Source organism: Sturnira hondurensis, unplaced genomic scaffold (genome assembly GCF_014824575.4).
Source record: "Sturnira hondurensis isolate 20B ecotype Veracruz unplaced genomic scaffold, ASM1482457v3 Scaffold0006213, whole genome shotgun sequence".
Classification (NCBI taxonomy): domain Eukaryota; kingdom Metazoa; phylum Chordata; class Mammalia; order Chiroptera; family Phyllostomidae; genus Sturnira; species Sturnira hondurensis.
Genome location: NW_028078844.1, coordinates 2,404,812 through 2,425,936, shown reverse-complemented (window position 1 = coordinate 2,425,936; position 21,125 = coordinate 2,404,812). Strand labels below are relative to the sequence as shown.

The 21,125-nt window shown below is 38.9% G+C and overlaps 1 protein-coding gene across 1 annotated transcript in view; it reads right to left on the bottom strand.

Moving 5' to 3' along the window:
• Positions 1–15,236: 15,236 nt before the first annotated feature.
• CUNH11orf65 (chromosome unknown C11orf65 homolog) overlaps positions 15,237–21,125 on the bottom strand; it is a 49,628-nt gene continuing 43,739 nt past the window's right edge. The window contains exons 8-9 of the mRNA XM_037047703.1: positions 18,340–18,395; positions 15,237–15,891 (exon numbers count right to left, since the gene is read on the bottom strand). Of these exons, the coding sequence (XP_036903598.1) occupies positions 15,755–15,891; positions 18,340–18,395 (193 nt within the window). The 3' untranslated portion in view covers positions 15,237–15,754. The remainder of the gene's footprint in view (positions 15,892–18,339; positions 18,396–21,125) is intronic.

The window sequence follows — 21,125 nt, the reverse complement described above, 5'->3', positions numbered from 1 at the left end:
GTAAGTGTTGATTCTTATATTCAGTAGACTTTATCCAGATATTTTTTTTTAATTTTGAAAGGTGAGCTTATTTTCAGCAGGGCTTTCTTTGTAGGGGTCTCGAGTGACGTTTATTAAGAATAATTCCTTCCAGATAAGTTTTGTGTCTCCTTTTGTCACATTCACAGGGTTATTACTTATGAAGGACCATTATTATTTTAATTTCTTGGCTTCTGAATTACTGAGGAGACCCCCAGGCCAAGACAGACACTTTTCTTCATCATCCTCCTGTGCTGGGGAATGTTTTCTTGACTCCCCTTTCACTGAGGGTTCATCCTCTTAGTGTCCCAACTTTGTGGTGGGCTTCAGGGAGAGGTCATTTAATTCCTACCCAGTGCCTTTTGCATGTTCAGGGTTTCATCAGTCCCCTTGTAGATGTTACAAGCTGAAACCCATAGGTTAATGATGGGATTGGCAAATTGTACTGGGATAGCTAGAATGTCAGTCCACAGTTTACCTTTCTACTTTTCAGTTCCCTTCATTTTCAGACCTCAGAATTTCCCTTTTCTAAATTCTATGCATCTAAGATAGTATTTTACATATTAACCAGTATTTCTGTGTTTTGTTGGATGGGAAGAGTTTAGGTATCGAGTTTGCTGTATCGCTAGAAATGGAACACTTTTCTGTCCCCATACTGTCACCAGATAAACCAGTAGGAGTACTGACTTGTCTGTGAGTATAATTCCTCCTCCACCCTTAAGGAAATGTTCATTTCTGCTGCAGAGATTAAGAAATAGGTTATAGAGAGGCTTCCAGTCAAGATGGAGGCATAGGTAGGCATGGCTTACCTCCTCGCACAGGAAAAGGAAAAATTACAATTAAAATACAAAACCACAGGAAAAATTACAATTAAAATACAAAACAACTATTGCCCAGGATCATCAGAAAATGGAGCTGTATGGAAGTCTGACCACCAGGGAATTGAAGTCACATTCATCCCGATGGGTAAAAGGGTTGGAGACGTGGAAAGGTGCAGAGAGACAGAATGGGTGGTCCCACAGTCTCAGACCCATGTGCAGTGGCTAAATATTGGGAGGGATACATTAGGAATGAGGGATCCCTGCCCTATACCAGACCACCCAGCTCAGGGTTCCAGTGCCAGGAAGGTGAGTCCATGTAACTTCTGGCTGTAAAACCACTGGAGCTTGGGGTAATGGAAGAAACTGCAGGATTCTCAGGTAACTCTTCTTTAAGGGGCTACAGTGGACTTAGGACTAATGCAGACCCACATCCTCTGAGCTCTGATATTGGGGAAGCAGCTGGAAGGGCAGAGATTGTACAGGGAGAAATTGTAGTGACTGGCATCTGGGCAAGTGTCAGGGGACAGTTTTCTTACAGACAAAAGGGGCCAGGCAGTGGCATTGTTCCCCTTCTGAGCCCTCCCACACACAGAGCCACAGACCAGCAATAGCATATCTGAGACTCCATCAACCTGGTTCACACAGGTTGTCCCACCCTGGGAATCACCTAAGGTCACACTCCAACTTACAGGTGCCTTCTTCTACGATTGGCCATGCTACCTGTAATACATAGAAACAGAGAGGGGCTGCCAAAACGAGGAGACAAATATGGCTCAACTGAAAGAACAACAAAACCCAAGAAAAAGAACTAAACAGTATGGAGATAAGCAACCTATCAGATGCAGAGTTCAAAACACTGGTTATCAGCATGCTCAAAGTACTCATTGGGTACTGGAACAGAATAAAAAAGTCCCAGCAGAAATGAAGGTTGAATTAAGTGAAATAGAAATCCACAGGGAACCAACAGTGGAGTGGATAAAGGCAAGAATCAAAGCAACAATTTGGAACATGGAAGAAAAAAGCAATCAGAACAGCAAGAAGAAAAAAGAATTAAAAAGAATATGGATAGAATAGGATCCTATGGCACATCTCCAAACATACCAACATGGAATCATAGTGGTGTCAGAACTAAAGGAGGAAGAGCAAGAAATTGAAAATGTATTTGAAAGAATAATGTAACAAAAATTCCCTAATTTGGTGAAGGGAACACAAGTCCAGGAAGCAAAGAGAGTCCCAAACCTGTTGGACCCAAAGAGGACCACACCAAGACACATCAGAAAATGCCAAACATTAAAGAGAGGATCTTAAAAGCAGCAAGAGAAAAGCAGAGTTACCTACAAAAAATTTCCGTTATACTGCCATCTGATTTCTCAGAAGAAATTTCACAAGCTAGAAGGGACTGGCAAGAAGTATTTAAAGTGATGAAAAGCAAGGGCCTACAATCTAGATTTCTGTATCCAGCAAAGCTGTCATTTAAAATTGAAGGGCAGATAAAGTGCTTCCCTGATAAGGCAAAACTAAAGAAGTTCATCCTCACCAAGCCATTATTATATGAGGTACTAAAGGGAACTACATAAGAAAAAGATCAAAACTATGAGCATTAAAATGACAACAGATTTACAATTATCAAAAACTGACTAAAAAACTAAGCAAACAGAAGAACAGAATCATAGATAAGGAGATTACATGGAGGGTTATCAGCTGGGAGGGGGAAGAATGGGGTAAAAGATATAGGGATTAAGAAACACAAATTGATACAAACTGTTCTTAATGGGGATGTTAAGAACAGTATATGAAGTGGAGTACCCAAAGAACTTAAATGGGTGACCCATGGACTTGAACTAAGGGGGCAGGATTGCTGGAGGGAATCAGGTTACTAGGTAGAGGGAAGGGAAAGGGGAACAACTGTAATACAGTTTTAAAAAGAAATGGTGGTTAAACTTCCTTCTTAATTTGTTTAGGTAACCAGTTTATGTAAAGTTTATTGTTGAAAGGTTAGCATTTCTGTCTTCCCAGTGGCAAGCACATGCTCAAATCTGAGCTTGCCACCTTTGTCTCCCTTCTAAAATAATCTCTAGAACTTTGTGGACCATAAATGTCTTGGCTTGATTTTTGGAGAACTGTTCTTAAAATTATTTTGCATTTCAAATTATAAACTTGGTATATCTTCTTATAGGCTGCCTTTATTGGTAATAAAGCTACCGATATATATAAAATGTTAGTAAATCAAGGGAATGTAATAAACTTAGAATGTTTTTATTTAAGAAAGCATTAAGGTCTTCATAGATGAATAAAAATGATCAATTAGATGATACTGTAAATAAATATGTTTGTAACTAATTCTTACTAGTTAATACATCCAAAGAGCTTTCAATGATATGAACCCACTCTTCAACCTTGAATGGTATGCAATAAACTTCCTGCCCTATTCAAATATTTTTGTTTGAAAAGCACTGATTCTTTATTAATGGATATTTTAATTTAATTTTTTAATATTGTTTAAATATAGTTTTCTGCCTTTTTCTGCCCAGCCTTCCCCACCTCCTCTCCCTGTTTTTATCACCTCTTGTTATTGTTCATGTGTCCTTTATAGTTGTTCCTACAAACCCTTCACCCTTTTCCCCCATTATTCCCTTCCCTCTCCCCTCAGGTCACTAGCCTGTTCTCAATTTCAATGTCTTTGGTTATATTTTGCTTGTTCATTTTGTTGATTAGGTTTCCGTTAAAGGTGAGATCATATGGTATTTGTCTCTCACCATTTGTCTTACTTCACTTAGCACAATGCTTCCAGTTGCATCAGTGCTGTCATGAAAGGTAGGAGTGCCGTGTTTCTTACTGCTTTGTAGAATTCCATTGTGTAAATGTACTGTAGTTTTTGATACATTCATTTACTGATGAGCACTTAGGTTGCTTCCAGCACTTGGCTATTGTTTATTGTGCTGCTATGAACATGGGGGTGCATGGGTTCTTTTGGATTGGTGTTTCAGGGTTCTTAAGATATAATCCCAGCAGTGGAATTGCTGGGTCAAAAGGCAGTTCCATTTTTAGTTTTCTGAGGAAATTCCATACTGTTTTCCACAGTGGCTGCACCAGTCTGCATTCCCACCAACAGTGCACTAGGGTTCCCTTTTCTCTACATCTTCAACACTTGTTTGTTGATTTGTTTATCATGGCCATTCTGAGCGGTGTGAAGTGGTATCTCATTGTGGTTTTAATTTGTATCTCTCTGATGACCAGTGATGCTGAGCATCTTTTCATATGTCTCTGGACCCTCTGTATGTTCTCTTTGGAGAAGTATCTGTTCAGGTCCTTTGCCCATTTTTTAATTGGGTGTTTTGTCTTTTTAAAGTGAGTCATGTGAGTTCTTTGTATATTTTGGAGATCAAACCCCTGTCTGAGGTATCATTGGCAAATATGTTTTCCTCTATAGTTGGCCCTCTTTCCATTTTAATGCTGTTTCTTTAGCCATGTAGAAGCTTTTTAATTTGATGAGGTACCATTTGTATATTCTTTCCTTTATGTCCCTTGCTTTAGGGGACATATCAGTGAAGATGTTGGTGAATGGGATGCCTGAGATTTTCTTTCCTATGTTCTCCTCTAGGACTTTTGTGGTGTAACGACTTATATTTAAGTCTTTTATCCACTTTGAATTTATTTTGGTGTATGGTGTAAGTTGGTGCTTGAGTTTCATTCTTTTGCATTTAGCTGTCCAGCTCTCCCAACAGCACTTGTTGAAGAGGCTATTTTTAGGCCATTTTATGCTGCTGCCCCCTTTGTCTAATATTAATTGACCATAGAGACTTGGGTTTATTTCTGGGCCCTCTATTCTGTTCCAGAGATGCATGTCTGTTCTTATGCCAGTACCAGTCTCTTTTGATTACAGTAGCCTTGTAATACAGTTTGATAGCACATATTGTGATCTTTCCTACTTTGCTCTTCTTTCTCAAAATTGCTGCAGGTATTAGTGGTTGTTTATGGTTTCATATAAATTTTTGAGGTGTTTGTTCTATATCTGTGAAATATGCCATTGGTACCTTAATAAGGATTGCATTGAATCTGTAAATTGCTTTGGGTAGTATGGACATATTGATGATGTTACTTCTTCTGATCCATGAGGACAGTATATGTTTCCATTTGTTTGTGTTTTCCTTAATTGCTTTCTTCAGTGTTGTGTGGTTTTCTAGGTATAGGTCTTTTACCTCCTTGGCTAGGTTTATTCCTAGGTATTTTTCTTGTTGCTGTATCAAATGAGGTTTTTTTCTCAATTTCTGTTTCTGATGTTTCACAAAACAAAAATGCCTTTGATTTCTGAATAATGACTTTGTATCCCACTGTTTTGCCAGATTCATTTATTAGGTTGAGTAGTTTTTTTGTTTAGTCTATAGGATTTTCTATGTACACTATCATGTCATCTACAAAGAATGACAGTTTTGTTTCCTTTTTTCTAATTTGGATGCCTTTTATTTCCTATTCTTGTCTGATTGCTTTGGCTAGGACTTCAAATTCTATGTTGAATAGAAATGGTGAAAGTGGACTACCTTGTCTTGTTCCTGATCTTAGTGGGAAGGATTTTAGTGTTTGCCCATTGAATATGATGCTGGCTGTAGGTTTCTCATATATGGCCTTCATAATGTTGGGGAATTCTCCCAGTATTCCCACTTCGCTGAGTGTTTTTATCATAAATGGGTGCTGTATCCTATCAAATGCTTCTTTCACATCTATTGCTATGATCATGTGATTTTTGTCTCTGCTTTAGTTTGTATGATGTATTACATTTACTGATTTGTAAATATTGTACCATCTTTGCATCCCTAGGATGAATCCCACTTGGTCGTGGTGTATGATCTTTTTGATGTATTGTTGGATGCGATTTGCCAATATTTTGTTGAGGATTTTAGCGTCTATGTTCATTAGTGATATTGGCCTGAAGTTTTCTTTTCTTTGTTGTGTCTATCTGGTTTTTAGTTTAGGGTGATGCTGGCTTCATAAAAAGAGTTTGGGAGTCTTCCATCATTTTGGATTTTTTGGAATAGTCTGTGAAGGATAGGGGTTAGCTCTTCCTTAAATGCTTTGTAGAATTCTCCTGTGAAACCATCTGGTCCAGGGCTTTTGTGTGTCGGGAGTTTTATGATTATTGCTTCAATTTCATCTGCTGTTATTGGTCTGTTCCGGCTTTCTGCTGCTTCTTAATTGAGTTTTGGAAGATCATTTATTTCACCTGGGTTTTCAAATTTCATGACATATACTTCTTTATAGTAATTTCTTACAATCCTTTGTATTTCTGTGGTGTCAATTGTGATATCTCCTCTTTCATTTCTGATTGTGTTTATTTGGGTCCTCTTTTTTTCTTGATGAGTCTATTTAAAGGCTTGTCAGCTTTGTTTATCTTTTCAAAGAACCAGCATCTGGATTTATTGATTCTTGAATTGTGGTTTTAGTCTATGTCATTTAATTCTTCTCTGGTCTTCTTATTGCCTCTCTTCTACTTGCTCTGGGCTGTCTTTGTTGTTGTTCTTCGAGTTCTTGTAGGTTCAGGGTTAGGTTGCTTATTTGAAATGTTTCTACCTTTTTTTAGGTAAGTTTGTATTGCTATGAACTTCCCTCTCAGGACTGCCTTTGCTGTGTCCCATGAGTTTTGGGTTGTTGTGAGTTCATTTTCATTTGTTTCCAGAATCTTTTTTGTTTCTTTCTTGATCTCATTCTTTACCCATTCATTGTTTAGTAGCATGCTATTCAGTCTCCATGAGTTTGAGTGTTTTTGAGTTTTTTTCCTTGAGGTTGGTTTGTAGTTTCAGTCCCTTGTGGTCAGAGAAAATGCTTGATGTGATTTCAAATTTTTCTTGAATTTGTTGAGGCTTGTTTCGTGTCCTATCATGTGGTCTATGTTTGAAAATGTTCCATGAGCATTTGAAAAGAATGTGTATTTTGCTTCTTTGGGATAAAAGGCTCTATATATATGAGTTAAGTTCATTTCATCTAGGGCATTGTTCAATGCTGCAATATCTGTGTTGATATTTTGTTTGGAAGATCTGTCCAATTTTGACAGTGAGGTGTTGAAATCCCCTACTATAATTGTGTTCTGTCAGTATCTTTCTTGAAGTCCTCCAGGATTTTATGTATTTTGGTGCTCCTATGTTGGGTGCATATATATTTACAATATTTATGTCTTCTTAATGAATTCTTCCCTTGAATATTATGAAGTAGCCTTCTGCGTCTTTTTATGGCCCTTTTTTTTTTTTGAAGTCTATTTTACCTGATATGAGTATTACTACCCCAGCTGTTTTTTTCCTGTCCGTTTGCTTGGTGTATTTGTTTGCAGCCCTACTCTTTAAGTCTGTGTAGGTCTTTTGTCCTGAGTGGGTCTCGTAGGCAGCATATGTGTGGGTCATGCTTTCTTGTCCACTCAGGTATTCTATGTCTTTTGGTTGGAACATTTAATCCATTTACACTTAAGGTTATTATTGATAGGTACTTACTCATTGCCATTTTTTCGTACCTTTGCTCCTCTCTCTCTTTCTCGTTTCTTTCTTTCTCGTTTCCTTTTTCTTAAAGCAGTTCCTTTAGCATCTCTTGCAGAGCTGGTTTGGTGGAGGTGTATTCTTTTAGATTTCTTTTGTCTGGGAAGCTCTTTATTTTGCCTTCCATTTTAATTGAGAGCCTTGCTGGGTAAGGTAGTCTTGGTTGCAGGCCTCTGGTTTTCATTGCTAGGAATATTTCTTGCCATTCTCTTCTGGCTTGGAGCATTTCCATTGAGAAGTCAGCTGTCAGTCTTACCAGGGCTCCCTTGTATGTTACTTCCTTTTTCTCCCTTGCTATATTTAAGATTCTCTCTTTGTCTTGGAATTTTGCCATTTTAATTATGATGTGTCTTGAAGTGGGCTTTTTTGGGTTCCTCTTGATTGGGTCTCTCTGTGTTTCCTGGATTTGTGTGACTTTTTATCTCATAAAATTAGGGGATTTTACTTTTTCAAACAGGTTTTTTATCCCTGCTCTTCTTCTGTTTCTGGTATCCCTTTGTATGGATATTATTATGTTTCATGTTTTCTTGCAGCTCCCTTACTACCTGTTCATTCTTTCTGAGTCTTCCTTTTCTTGCTCATTCTGGGTCTTTTTTTTTTTTTTACTTTGTCCTCCAGCTCCCTGATTCGATCTTCTGCTAATCCAGTCTGCTTGTAATTCCTTCTAATGTGTAGTTCTTTATTTCTGAGATTTTATTGTTCATTTCTTCCTGGTTTTTGGTTATAATTTCTTTTTTTAAATATGTTTTATTGATTATGCCATTACAATTGTCCTATTCCCCCCTTCATTCCCCTCCACCCTGCACACCCACTCCCCCCATTTCCCCCCTTTAGTTCATGTCCATGTGTCACAAGTTCTTTAGATTCTATATTTCCCATACTATTCTTGCCCTCCCCCCTGTCTATTTTCTACCCACTGTCTATGCTACTTATTCTCTGTACCTTCTCTCCCCTTCTCCTCCTCCCACTCCCCTGTTGCTAACCCTCCATGTGATCTTCATTTCTATGGTTCCCCTACTGATCTAGCTGTCCTCTTAGTTTGCTTTTGTTTTAGGTGTGGTTGTTAATAGCTGTGAGTTTGCTCTCCTTTCACTGTTCATATTTTTTATCTTCTTTTTCTTAGATAAGTCCCTTTAACATTTCATATACTAAGGAATTGGTGAAGATGAACTCCTTGAATTTGACCTTATCTGAGAAGCACTGTATCTGCCCATCCATTCTAAATGAAACCTTTGCTGAATAGAGCAATCTTGGATGTAGGTCTTTGGATTTCATGATTTGGAATACTTCTTTCCAGCCCCTTCTTGCTTGTAAGGTCTCTTTTGAGAAATCAGCTGACAGTCTGATGGGAACTCCTTTGTAGGTGACTGTCCCCTTATTTCTTGCTGCTTCTAGGATTCTCTCCTTCATTTTAGTCTTGGCTAATGTAATGATGATGTGCCTTGGTGTGTTCCTTCTTGTGTCCAACTTCTTTGGGACTCTCTGAGCTTCCTGGATTTCCTGGAAGTCTATTTCCTTTGCCAGACTGGGGAAGTTCTCCTTTATTATTTGTTCAAATAAGTTTTCCAGTTGTGGCTTTCCCATCTGGTACCCCTATAATTTGGATGTTGGAACATTTAAAGATGTCCTGGTGATTCCTAAGCCTCTCTTCATTTTTTTGAATTTTTATTTCTTTATTCTTTTCTGTTTGGTCATTCTTTTCTTCCTCCTGGTTCACTCCCTTGATTTGAGTCCCAGACTTTTTTTTATACCAAGGAATAAACAAGGTGCAGTGAGGGCTTTGAGATTAAGGGAGGACTGTTTGAAAGATGCTGCAACACTCCTGTCCTGGGCAATTAGCTGTTTCCAAGGGTGGGCGGTAGTCTCCTTGGAACACAAAGGCCAGATGCCTCTGGGCAGTCATCTTTAGCAATGCCCCAAGCAGTCAGCTGTTTTTCCAGGAGCCAGGAGAGGCCTTATTTGTAGTTTCTGAAACAAAGGCTTTAACATACACATTACTTGCTAGGCTTATAACTTTTTAACTTAAACTAAAAATTTTCAACTCTTGAGTCCCGTTTCAAGCCACTGCTGGAGAGTCTGTACAAAGCAGCTGCCAGCCATTCATAGCAAGCACATGGCTTTTCACAACCCACCCTTCCATCCAGTCCGGAGATGATCTGAGTCAGGGTTTGACATGGCCCAACTCCTCCCTTCTCCAGGTTTTGCCTGGCACCTCAATTTCTCTGGTGCCAGCTTCCACAGTCCCAGCGGATGTGTACTTACTGCCTTTGTTTCCAACTTCGTCTTTATTCCCCCAGAGACTTCTAGCATCCAGGTCCCTCCTGGTGCTGGGCTGCCCTCTTTGCTCTGGTGGGGGAGGGGTCTAGTGATCTAACTTTCCTCCCCATGTCCTGCAGCAGGTGCCAGGCCAGGGCCCACAGCAGCCTTGGACCCAGCGCAAATCACAGATCCCAGGGACCTTACCATTCCAGTGCACTCTCCTCACCGTCTGTTTTTCAATGTCCTCTGCAATTTGTTTTTTGCCACCAAATTATATATAAGCCAGGATTCCATTGGTCACTCTTTTCCTCAGAAGATTGGCTAGGTGTTTCAGCTGGGCACAGGGAGAACTGGACTCTGCCCCCACCTACCTCACCACCATCTTCCTGTATCCTCAAATATTCATTAATGGCTTTGAAAATTTTACCAAATTTGCAGATAACAAACCTAGGAGAATCAGTAATTTACAGGTAAGGAAATTAGAATTCTAAAAGGTGGCTCATTTTTTATTGTTCAAGTACAGTTGTCTCCATTTTCCCATCACCACCCCCGCGCCACATCCTTGATCTTGTCTCCCTTTAGCTTTTGTCCATGTGTGCTTTATACATGTTCCTTGTTGACTCTCACTTCTTTTTCCCCACTATTCGCTCTCCTAGAATTCTAAAAGGTGTTGACAAGCTGAAACACTCTCTGGAAATTACTAGGATAGAAATTTATGAAGAATAAATGAGTAGTAGTTTTCTAAAATATTAAGCATATCAAAAAACCATGGTACAGGCCTGGCTGGTGTGCTCAGTGGATTGAGCGCGGGCCTGCAAACCACACGATCGCGGTTCAATTCCCAGTCAGGCCACATGCCTGGGTTGCAGGCCAGTTCCCAGCAGGGGACTCACAAGAAGCAACCATACATTGATATTTCTCTCCTTCCCTTCCTCTCTAAAGACAAATAAATAAAATCTTAAAAAAAAAAAAACCATGGTACATTTACACAATGGAATTGTATGCAGCAGAAAGAAAGAAGGAGCTCTACCCTTTGCAACGTCATGGATGGAACTGGACAGCATTATGCTGAGTGAAATAAGCCAGGCTGTGAAAGACAAATACCATATGATATCACCGTTAACAGGAATCTAAACAACAAAACAAATAAGCAAGCAAAATATGACCAAAGACACTGAAATACAGAACAGGCTGACAGGGACCAGAGGGGAGAGGGGAGAGAATCACAGGGGAAAAGGGGAAGGACTCACATGAACAAATATAAAGGACACATGGACAATAACTAAGGTGGGGGCTGGAAATGGGAGAGAGGTGGGGAGCACTGGAGGGGGGCAGGGCTGGGAATATAAGACAGAAAACTGTACTTGAACAAGAAAAATATATAATAAAATATTGAGCATAGAATATTTAGTTTATGCTGAGTACCTGACATACATTATATGCAGCATGTTTACAAGATTAGTGATGTTATTACAATTTAGCTGTGGAGAAAGTAAAATTTGAAGAAATAATGTAAGTATATTAAGACTAGAATATAGTAAATCAAATGTACGAGTTTATGGATAATCCCTAACTTGAAAAGCTAAAAATTTGGATATTGTCTAAGGCGAATAAAAGCAAAGAGGAAAAACTTTAGACTCAATAAAGACTTAAGTAAGCTAGTCTTTAGAAAATGTAGAAAACTTGTATATTGGTTTGAAATAATATAGATATGTACCATTTTGAGTACTTTAATTGTACTTTAATGAAATTATAGATTTAAAATACATTTGTTTAGTATTATACTGTTGAATGTATTTCTTAACCTTATTTTCATTTTCTGAGTCAATATTTGTAAAACAAAAGGTATGCTGAGACTCACTCATGTTATTCAAGCCTGTGCGTGGTCTGTGTGGAGGCATGGTGCTGGTTCCAAGGGAAGCAGCAGAGGCCAGGGCAGGCACAGCCAGCCCTTACAGAGCTCAGTCTGGGTCAGACCAGCAACCTAACATGTGGTGTGAACTGGGAAGTCTGCTACCCAGGACCAGCCTGGTATGCTGCAGCTCAGTCTGAATAGTCTGGTAGTTTTTCTGAATTACCCCATGATAAAAGGTAAATGAATGTTCTTTGGGCCTAGAGAGTGATCAAGTTAACTTTCTAAAGTCTAAAAGAGATATTCTGGAATATGACAAATACAAAGATCCTGGTGTCTGAAATCTTGTTTGTATACCACATGTTTATTTCATCTTTTTAATTTTTGTTACTTTTCTTTCATAAAACCAAACAGGTTTCAAGTGTACAATTTTATTATACACCATCTGCATACTGTAATTTTATTATGCATCTGCCTACTGTATTGTGCATGTACTACCCATTGTCAAGTCTTTCTGCCACCGTGTATCCTCCCTTTGCCCTCTTCCCCTTTCATTCTGGCAGTCACCATTGTACTATTATTATTATTATTTTTTTGCTTAATCTCTTCATCTTTTTTTACCCAGATCCCTCCAAACCCCCTTCTCTCTGACAACTGTCAGTCTGTTCTGTGTATCTATGAGTCTGTTTCTATTTTGTTTTAGTTTGTTTTGTTCATTAGATTTCACATATAAGTGAAATCATTTGATATTTTTCTTTCTCTGATTGGCTTCTTTCACTTAGCATAATTCTCTTTAGGTCCATCCGTGTTGTTACAAAAGGTAAGATTTCCTTCATATTTATGGCTGAGTAGTTTTCATTGTATAAATATACCACAGCTTTTTTATCCACTTACCTGTTCATGGGCCCTTGGGCTGCTTCCAAATCTCGGCTATCATAAATAATGCTGCAGTGAACTTAAGGGTGCATGTATTCCTTTGAATTAGCATTTTGAGTTTCTCCAGCTGTATTCCCAGAAGTGGAATTGCTGGGTCATATGGCAGTTCTATCTTTAATTTTTAAAGAAAATTCAATACTGTTTTTCACACTGGCTGCACCAGTCTACTTTCCCACCAAAAGTGTGTGAGGGTTCCCTTTGGTCACATCCTCACCAATAGCCATTCTGACAGGCATGAGGTGAAATATCATTGTGGTTTTAATTTGCATTTCTCTGATTAGTGATGTTGGCCCACTTTTCATATGCCTTTTGGCCATCTGTATGTCCTCTTTAGATAAGCTTTTATTCAGGTACTTTGTGAATTTTTAAATTGGATTATTTATTTTCTTGGTGTTAAGTTGTATAAGTTCTTTAGACTCTAGGCTCTATTTTCAGTGGGATTTCACCTGGATATGATTTGTTAAAGAAAGGCTTACTGCAGTGATCTGTAATAACAGCTTGTGGACTGTCACCCAAGAGAGCTTTCACCGAAATTGTGTTCTCCGTTCACACTCTAAGTGCTCAGTAAATACTTTGAATTTGAAGAATCTAAAGACAGTATGTTCTTACATCCCAGGAACTTTTGACTCTTCAGCTCACTTATGCTAAGCATGAGGAAGTTTTTTAAAATATATGTTATTGATTATGCCATTATAGTTCGTTGTAGAACGCTCTGCCTGGTTTTAGGAATTGTATCTGTACGCCTTGTGGCTAAGGGCGAGGGATGACCTTTGGAATGCCTGTCACAGGAGACAAAGCTTATCTCTGGTAGCAAACGCTGCCTCAATTTCCTCTCCCTGCCCCCAAAGCTTGGTCAGAAGTCAATGACAGGTAAGACCCCTCACAGCGGGGGGGAGCAACCTAAGCCAGACTCGATCACTTGGGAGGCCTTCATGGAAGGACTGGGGGGGGCTGCAACAAAGAGCAATGAACTCTTGCCCCCCCCCCCCCAGCCNCTCCCCCCCCCCCCCCCCCCCGCCAACGGCTTTGTCAAAGCCCGAGTCCCCGTGTTCTCTGGGAGAAGTGCTTCCAGGCTCTAATCCCCTTAAGCCTGAATACCTGATGGGGAGGGTTACAGCTTCTTGCCTTGCTAGAGTGTGTCCTGGGGAAAAATCTGGCATCACAAAGACTTGCTGATAAACCTGTGAAATCTGCTCTGCTAAGAGTGCTTTCATTCATATGATAAGGGTCCACGAGGAAATAAGTATGTCTCCCAAAGTTTCTGCAACTCTCTTCCTGACAGACACTGACTCAGACTCTGAAGCCCTCAGATATCTTTGAAATGTTATCTACTGTTTGATACTTGCCGCCCTGTATTCCTGTGTATTACAACCCAATAAAAGGCTATGGAGGAAGGCTCTCAGGGCCGGGGCCTTTTTCTCCTCAGAGAAACTGGCCGCTGCTGGCCTTTGTCTCCCCTGAGAAACTGGCCACAGCTCATTTCGCCTCACTAAGCAAATCAGTTCATGTCTCGGCCATATTCACTTTTGTCGGTGGCACACAGGGGTACTCAGGAGAGAAGTTGCCCCCGCAATAGTCCCATCCCCCCTTTCATTCCCCTCCACCCTGCACACCCCCTCCCACCCACATTCCCCTCTTTAATTCATGTCCATGAACTAAAGTGTCTTGAATGGCCCAAGATGGAGTTGTTTATTCTAAGCCCACATCACCAAACTGAAGCTTATCTAAGTTTATATGCTCAGCTCTCCCAGAAAATGTAGGCCTAGGCCAACCTATCAGCAATTGTCTGCCTAGCGCAAATTATCTAACCCAACTCCAACACTTCCCTTTGCTCCATATAAGGAAAGTAATTTTGTTACTTTATAGCACTGCCCAGTATAATTTTCTTGTTTCTGATCACTTTTATCTATGAAACACTCTCACTTTGTGCAACTCTTGGAAGCTGCTTTCTGTTTTCTACAGTTGATGCTTTTCAATTCATGGATTTCTTAAATAAAAGCCATTTGGGTCAGGAAATTAAGGTTTGAAATTTTCTTTCGAATGGATTGAAATTGAAATTTAACATAAAATAGCTGGGCATAATTTTTAAAATATTTTATTTTTAGAAAGAGGAGAAGAGAGGGAGAGAAATATCCATCAGTTGCCTCTTGTGGTCCCTCCAACTGGGACCTGGCCCACAACCCACAACCCTATGCCCTGACCAAGAATCAAACCAGTGACCTTTCAGCTTGAAGGCTGGTGCTCAACCCACTGAGCCACACCTAGTTGGGCTAGTTGGGCATAATTTTAATAAAATATATGAAATACCTGTTCACTAAAATTTACAAATATTACTGAGAAACCAGAGGCCTAAGGCTTAAACATGCGGGAAGATGTACCATGTTCATGGATTGATACACTAATTAAGAGCACTTCTCCCCTAAATTCATATATAGAATCAATGCAATCCAATTCATTCCCAGCAGGGGGGTTTGGCTTATTTGTTTGTTTGTTTGTTTGTTTGTTTTAAGAACTCGACAGTCTGATTGTAAGGTCTGTATGGAAATCAAAGGACTAAAATAAGACAAAACTATTTTGAAATGAAAGAAAAGTTTGGAAGACTTGGGCCAAATGGACAGTAACAAATAGAAGATGGAATTGCTATAATGACAAGATACAAACATCAGTGGATCAGGATAAAGAACCCAGAAATAGATTCTTGTCTATTAGGATTATAGACAGATTTTTAAAGATACAGTGTGATGACGGGTAGCAGTAGAGGGTGCTTAGACTGGGAGGGTGGGATAGACTCTGTTCCTTGACCAAGTGGCATCTCCAGTCCCCCTTCCTCCCACTGTGGAAGCTGAAAGCCAGATTTTGATTTTTCTTGCTTCTCTAGCAAAGGGCGCCTACTGGTCCAGTTTTGTTCAAGGATGTCTAAGCTGACTAGGGCAGGGACTTCTAGTAAGCCTATTGCTTTCCTAATAAAAAGAGAATTTGCTATACTGCCCAATTATCTTTTTTTCCCTCCTTTTCCTTTTTTAATGGGAAAGGATTTCCGCCTGACATGAATGTCCAAATAAAAGATACTTTTAAAAAAAAGCTAAATATTGTTTTGCACCTAAGTATAATATCTTTATTTAAGTGTAATTTTTAGAATATTACAATTTCGCAGAATACCAGGAATAATTTTTATATTTTCTATGACCACTGTATCCAGCCCAGTGCTCTATTTCTGTTTAATTTTCACTTGAGCAGACTCTGTGCCAAAAATATAAGCCATTCTAGTCGGAATAAACTATCTCTTGATTATAGCTGATGGGTTCAGGGTTTGAAGGGCTATAGCTCACAAAAATAAAAGAGGACTTAATTTATAGTCCATACGTGGAATCAGGTGTTAGTCTAGTAACATTTGGTTTTTCATAAGAATTATTTTCTGATGTTCCCATGTTCTCTGATATAGCTGCATAGTCGTATTTTATTCTCTGTTCTTGTTCCAACCTGAAACCTAGAGAAGAATGACAAATGTTTACAAAGATGCCAGATGTGTTAAGGCTAATTCAATATGCCAGGCTCTACATTCCTTTTCACCACTCTTAGAGCAGCTATCTTTATATCCTATTTAACTGAAGCTATAACTACCCAAAATTTTTTATTCCATTTTACTCACCATATTTTGTTGTCCATCTCTGCAAAAGGCTCCATGAGACTTGGGTTTCAAGTCTGATCTATTACTAACTGGCTGTGCAATTTGGAGTAAGTTGCTTACCTTGCAAGTCCCAGTGTCCTCAGTGAGAATTAAGTGTACTGGTGCATAAGAAAAGGACCTAGCATTTAGTTTGGCATTTAGTTAGAAGCCTGTTTGTTCTCTCTAGAGCTAAAGTTTCCAAATGTCAATCAGATTTTGTGCTTTTTGAAGAGGTGACACACATTCTGTCTTCAACGCCAGCACCTTCAGTGTATCACCTTCCACTGACTTCAGCTATAATGCAAACCCTCACTACTTAACTTGCTCTTGTGCTCCTTTCAATTATCACGCTATATCTTTCCATCATTTGGCAGTACAGGCAGACCTCGTTTTCTCACACTTCACTCTACTGTGCTTCACAGATGCTTTTTTTTTTCCAAATGGAAGTCAAAACTACCCACCGGCAAAAAGATTATGACTCACTTTATTGCAATACTTTATTGAGGTGGTTGGGAAGTAAACCTGCCATATGTCCAAGGTGTATGCCTGTGATCTCTTTTAGCTCAGTATTTTATATCCTATGCTTGCATCTTTGTACTTGTCATTCCTTTATATTGTTTTACCTGTCATTGCAAACTTAATATATGCTACACATTGGGGATTCAGCAGCGAACAGGACAGACAACTCCCTGCTCTTAAGTGGAGATAGTTACCTAAAACTGTTCTGTAGAAGTTCATCAACTCCCCTGAACCCTCAAGTTGAAAATGCAGAGTGTTTGAGGAACAGGTAAGAGTTCAGTGATGATGTGGTTGTGAATGGGGGAGAGTGGACATGATAAGGGTGGAAAGCCGTCCCAAAGTCAAGATTTTATTCTAGGCACAGTGGAAAACTTTGAGGGGCAGCAGAAGCAGTCATTGTTAAGCACATAGGTTCTGGAGCCAGCCTGACTGAATTCAAATCGTGGACCTCACAGTAAGTACCTGTGAGACCTTGAGCAAAGAACCCATCTCTTTGCTCATTTGTAAAGTGCAGATAATAGAACCTGACTCAAATGAGTTACTATTTATTATAAAGCACTTAAGATAGCACTTCTGCATGGTAATTGCTAAAGAGGAGTTTAAGTATTCTAACTGCATTGATTTAAATTAGTAAAAGCTCACTATGTGTTGTGTGGGGAATGGGCTGGAGGAGCATCAGTTTGGAGGCTGTGGCAGCCTAGACTGTGGTAGCAATGAGCTGGACCTACGTGGAAAGGTTCCAGTTAGTGATAGTTAACATTTATACAGTATGAATTATGTACCAGGGACTAGCCTAAGCTGTTTACACATTTTACCTCTTAGTATTTCACCACAACCTAGGAGCTTGGTACTATTGTTTTTCTCACTTCACAGAGGAGGACACTGAGCTAGTAACCCACCCAAGATCACACAGCCAGTAAATAGAAGAGCTGAAAATCAAACCCAGGCAGTCAGAGTCTACACTCCACAACATAACCTCTCTGCTTTATTGCCGCTCACGGATGATGGCAGGACAGAACTCGTACACTCAGATTATACAGTCGCCATAATTAGATTCTGGCTATGTTAGAGTTATTGATATTTCTGGGATATGATGATCTGCTTCTTTAACATGCCATCATTTTCAGTTTCTCGGTATTGTGGATCATGGGAGGGACAAGAGTGGCATAGAACTTTTAAAATATTTTTAACATTTTGAGGCATTTATTTAGCCAAGTGACATTTGCTCATTAAAAATTATTACTGAAACCATAAGATGCAACTTTTAAAGAAAAGGATTAATTAAATGTTTTTAATTCAACCCTATATAAAATAAAAAAGTTATATTTCCAAATAACAGTCTTACTTATAAGGCAAAGATTTTCAGCCTTTTTCATCTAATGGCACACAAACTACTAAAATTCTGAGACATTAAAAAAAAATTTCTGATCTGATGAAAAATATGTATAATTTTTATTCATTCATACTGGACAACTATTGTGTTGGCTGTTGTCATTTTTTTTATTTGACAGTCTAAGGGAAAAGAGGTCCGTGCTCCTGACTGAATAGTCAGATATCACATGTTTTAAAATTTCTTGTGGCATACTGGTTTAAATTGCTGCTATAACGTAAGAATCGCTTGGCAAATTTATCTGTCTATATACTTTACAGGGTACTGAAATGTTAGGTGCTAAGAAATGTGTACATGTGTAGAATGTATCATATTTGTTCACAAGAATCTCCCATAAAGTATTGCTAAAAATCACCTACTTTTGAAGTTAGCTGAAGAGTTGCTTGTAGCAATTTCCTTCCAGTTGGCAATATACCTAAGCACATTATATAGACACTCATTAAATTAAATTAAACTGGTTTGTTAGTAAGTAATGAATTAATTCATTAGTGCATGATTAGGCTACTTCTACAATTCCACTTTCTCTATGAAATCCTATATTAGTGGCAACAAATTCTCTAGTCCAATGTTTAATTTTCATTACTTTCCCACCTCTGTGTAGCTCTCAAGCTTCCAAAACAAACCCTAGGACAAGAAGTTTGACAATGTATAAAAATTGTGCTCACATCTACCAGGTTAGTGCCCTTTGGTCTTCCTCAGCACACCTCTCCTCATCCTGTTCTGTTCCTTCCAGGTCATGTCCTCAGTTGAATGCCTACTAAGATGTTAGTTAACTTCTAAATTAAAAGTATGGACTGAAAACTCAGAGGAAAAAGGGGGTAAACAATTATGACAAACTTTCTTCTTGGTTCCAGATTGCCACATCTACCATCTCTGACATGTTAACAGAAATTTAAAGCATGTGGTTTATGATCGTAGTAGAGCTATGGTGCTGCCTTTGCAGAGTGCAGTCAACATGAGAGATTGCAGCCAAGTAGGACAAATGCAGCTGCCCCCTCAGTTTCCCAAACAGAGACTGAAATAGGGACACCAGGGTAGCCTGAGAAGAGGTGGAATAATAGGGAAGAACAAGGTGTGATGAGCTATGAAGATGAAGGGATGCTTCAGGAGGCAGGTTTCCTGTAACTTACTCCATTTCATTTGAGGCGCTGTGTCCTCTTTGCCAAGCCTCGCTTCTTCTAACTACACCCAGGAAGTCAGGTAAGGAATTGGTCAGGGCATGTGCTGGAAGGGAGCTGAGGGTTAATATTGTCCTGCAAAAAATGATTTTCTAAGTACTCATTTATTCCATTGAATTACTCTAATTAACTTAGTGTTCCTGAAGGGGTTTTTTTGTTTGTTTTTTGGTTTAGGAAGGTATATGTTATCCAACAATATTTAAATATTTAAAGTACTGTGTCTATAGTTGGGTTTTTTTGTTCCGGCTACTTCTTATTATTCCCAAAACTGTATTCTATGACCTTAAATAAGATATTACTGGGTCACTGTTAAAAGATGCAGGATGAGAGCAGGCAATGTAAACCCCTTCCCAGGATCTCATAGTAGACAGTGCAATCTGGATTGGCTGTAAATTTAGGCAGACTTTCAGTGGTTGTTCAGGATCACTATGAAGACTTGCATGTCTGTCATCCTGCTTCCTTGATCTATATACTCAAAGGTTTGCATTCCACCTTCAAAAACATCTTGATTTATATACTGATTTACATATTTGATTTATATGCTGAAAGATTTTCACTCTACTTTCAAGGACACCTGACAGTCTGGAGTATAAAAATATGCCATATTTAATTAAGGCTGACCACTGACCCAGCTTTATCTGATACTATGACAATTATTTTAAAAGAACCTCTCATAAAAGACATACCAACAGTAACTGTTAAAAATATCTAAGTTTTACAAATGGAAGAAAGAGTCTGATAGCACTACTATACTGCTCATGTCATAGAACTAATTTGTCTTTCTCATTAAGAAGTTTTTGTAATTTTAAGATAATAATTGCAGAATAGTATGTATGGGAAATCTATAATAAATTCCTTAGGATTACAAATGTAACATTTTGATCACCTGGGAAAGTGCCTAGCCTGAGAAGCCACTTAACTACGTGCCCTAGAAATCAAAGGAACAGATTCAGATATAGAAACTACATAGGCAGAGATCTCATAGCAACACAATTAATAGAACATATTTAGGATATCTTAAATAATAGGAATTATTTAAGATATTCCAGCTGCTGGTCACTTAACAAATTATTTCAAAATTCACTTGCAGTTTGAAAATTATGAAGATTCTGTAAGAGCAACATCTTACAGAGAACATGCCCTTAAAAATCCAACAAGATCAATAACAGTAGTGGTCACACAGCATTGTGGGTGACTCAGTGATGGTGATGTGGGGGTGCTTTACATTCTAAGTTCCTGCAGCAAAGTATCTCTCAGTACTACAGAATTTGTGACACTATTCATCAGTGTCTTTGAGGACAAGAGTGAAGTTGGCTTTATCCGTTCTTCAAAATAATAATAATATTGTATTCAGTTGATAGAGGATGCACATGGCTTCTCCCCAGGAGAACAGCCAACTGTCATGACAAGGGACTAACACGAAAGCTGTTGGGGGAAAACCTGGTTTGTATCAGTGTCAACACATTAATGCTGTTCAGTTGGTCTGACTATTGAAAACTGTCCACAGATTTTGAAGGATACTCTACAAAAAATTAGTGGCCACCAATTCTTCTGAAGAAAAATGTCAGACTCTGAAATTCTCATCAAACAAGGTGGCATCAATCCAGTCAAAACACGTACTGGAAAGACTGTGGAAACCTCAAATGCACTGAGAAGAAGGTGCTTGCTTATACCTAAGGTCTGCAGTCAGCTGGGGAAGGAAAATCTTTGCAAAGTTTAATCTTACCTGAGATAATCAGTAGCTTGGGATTAGTAATGCTACTAAAATATTTCCAAATAATCATGCTGAATTCTATTGGAAATGTTTGTTACCCAGGGCCTAAGTGAGAGAATAAACTAATAGATATCGTACATAATTTGGAAACATGAGGTATCTCCATTTTAAAAACTGGAAATTGTCAGTTAATCCTACAAGGCCAAACCTAGGTGTATCTATCCCACCCTACGTAAGTATATGCTACAAAAAC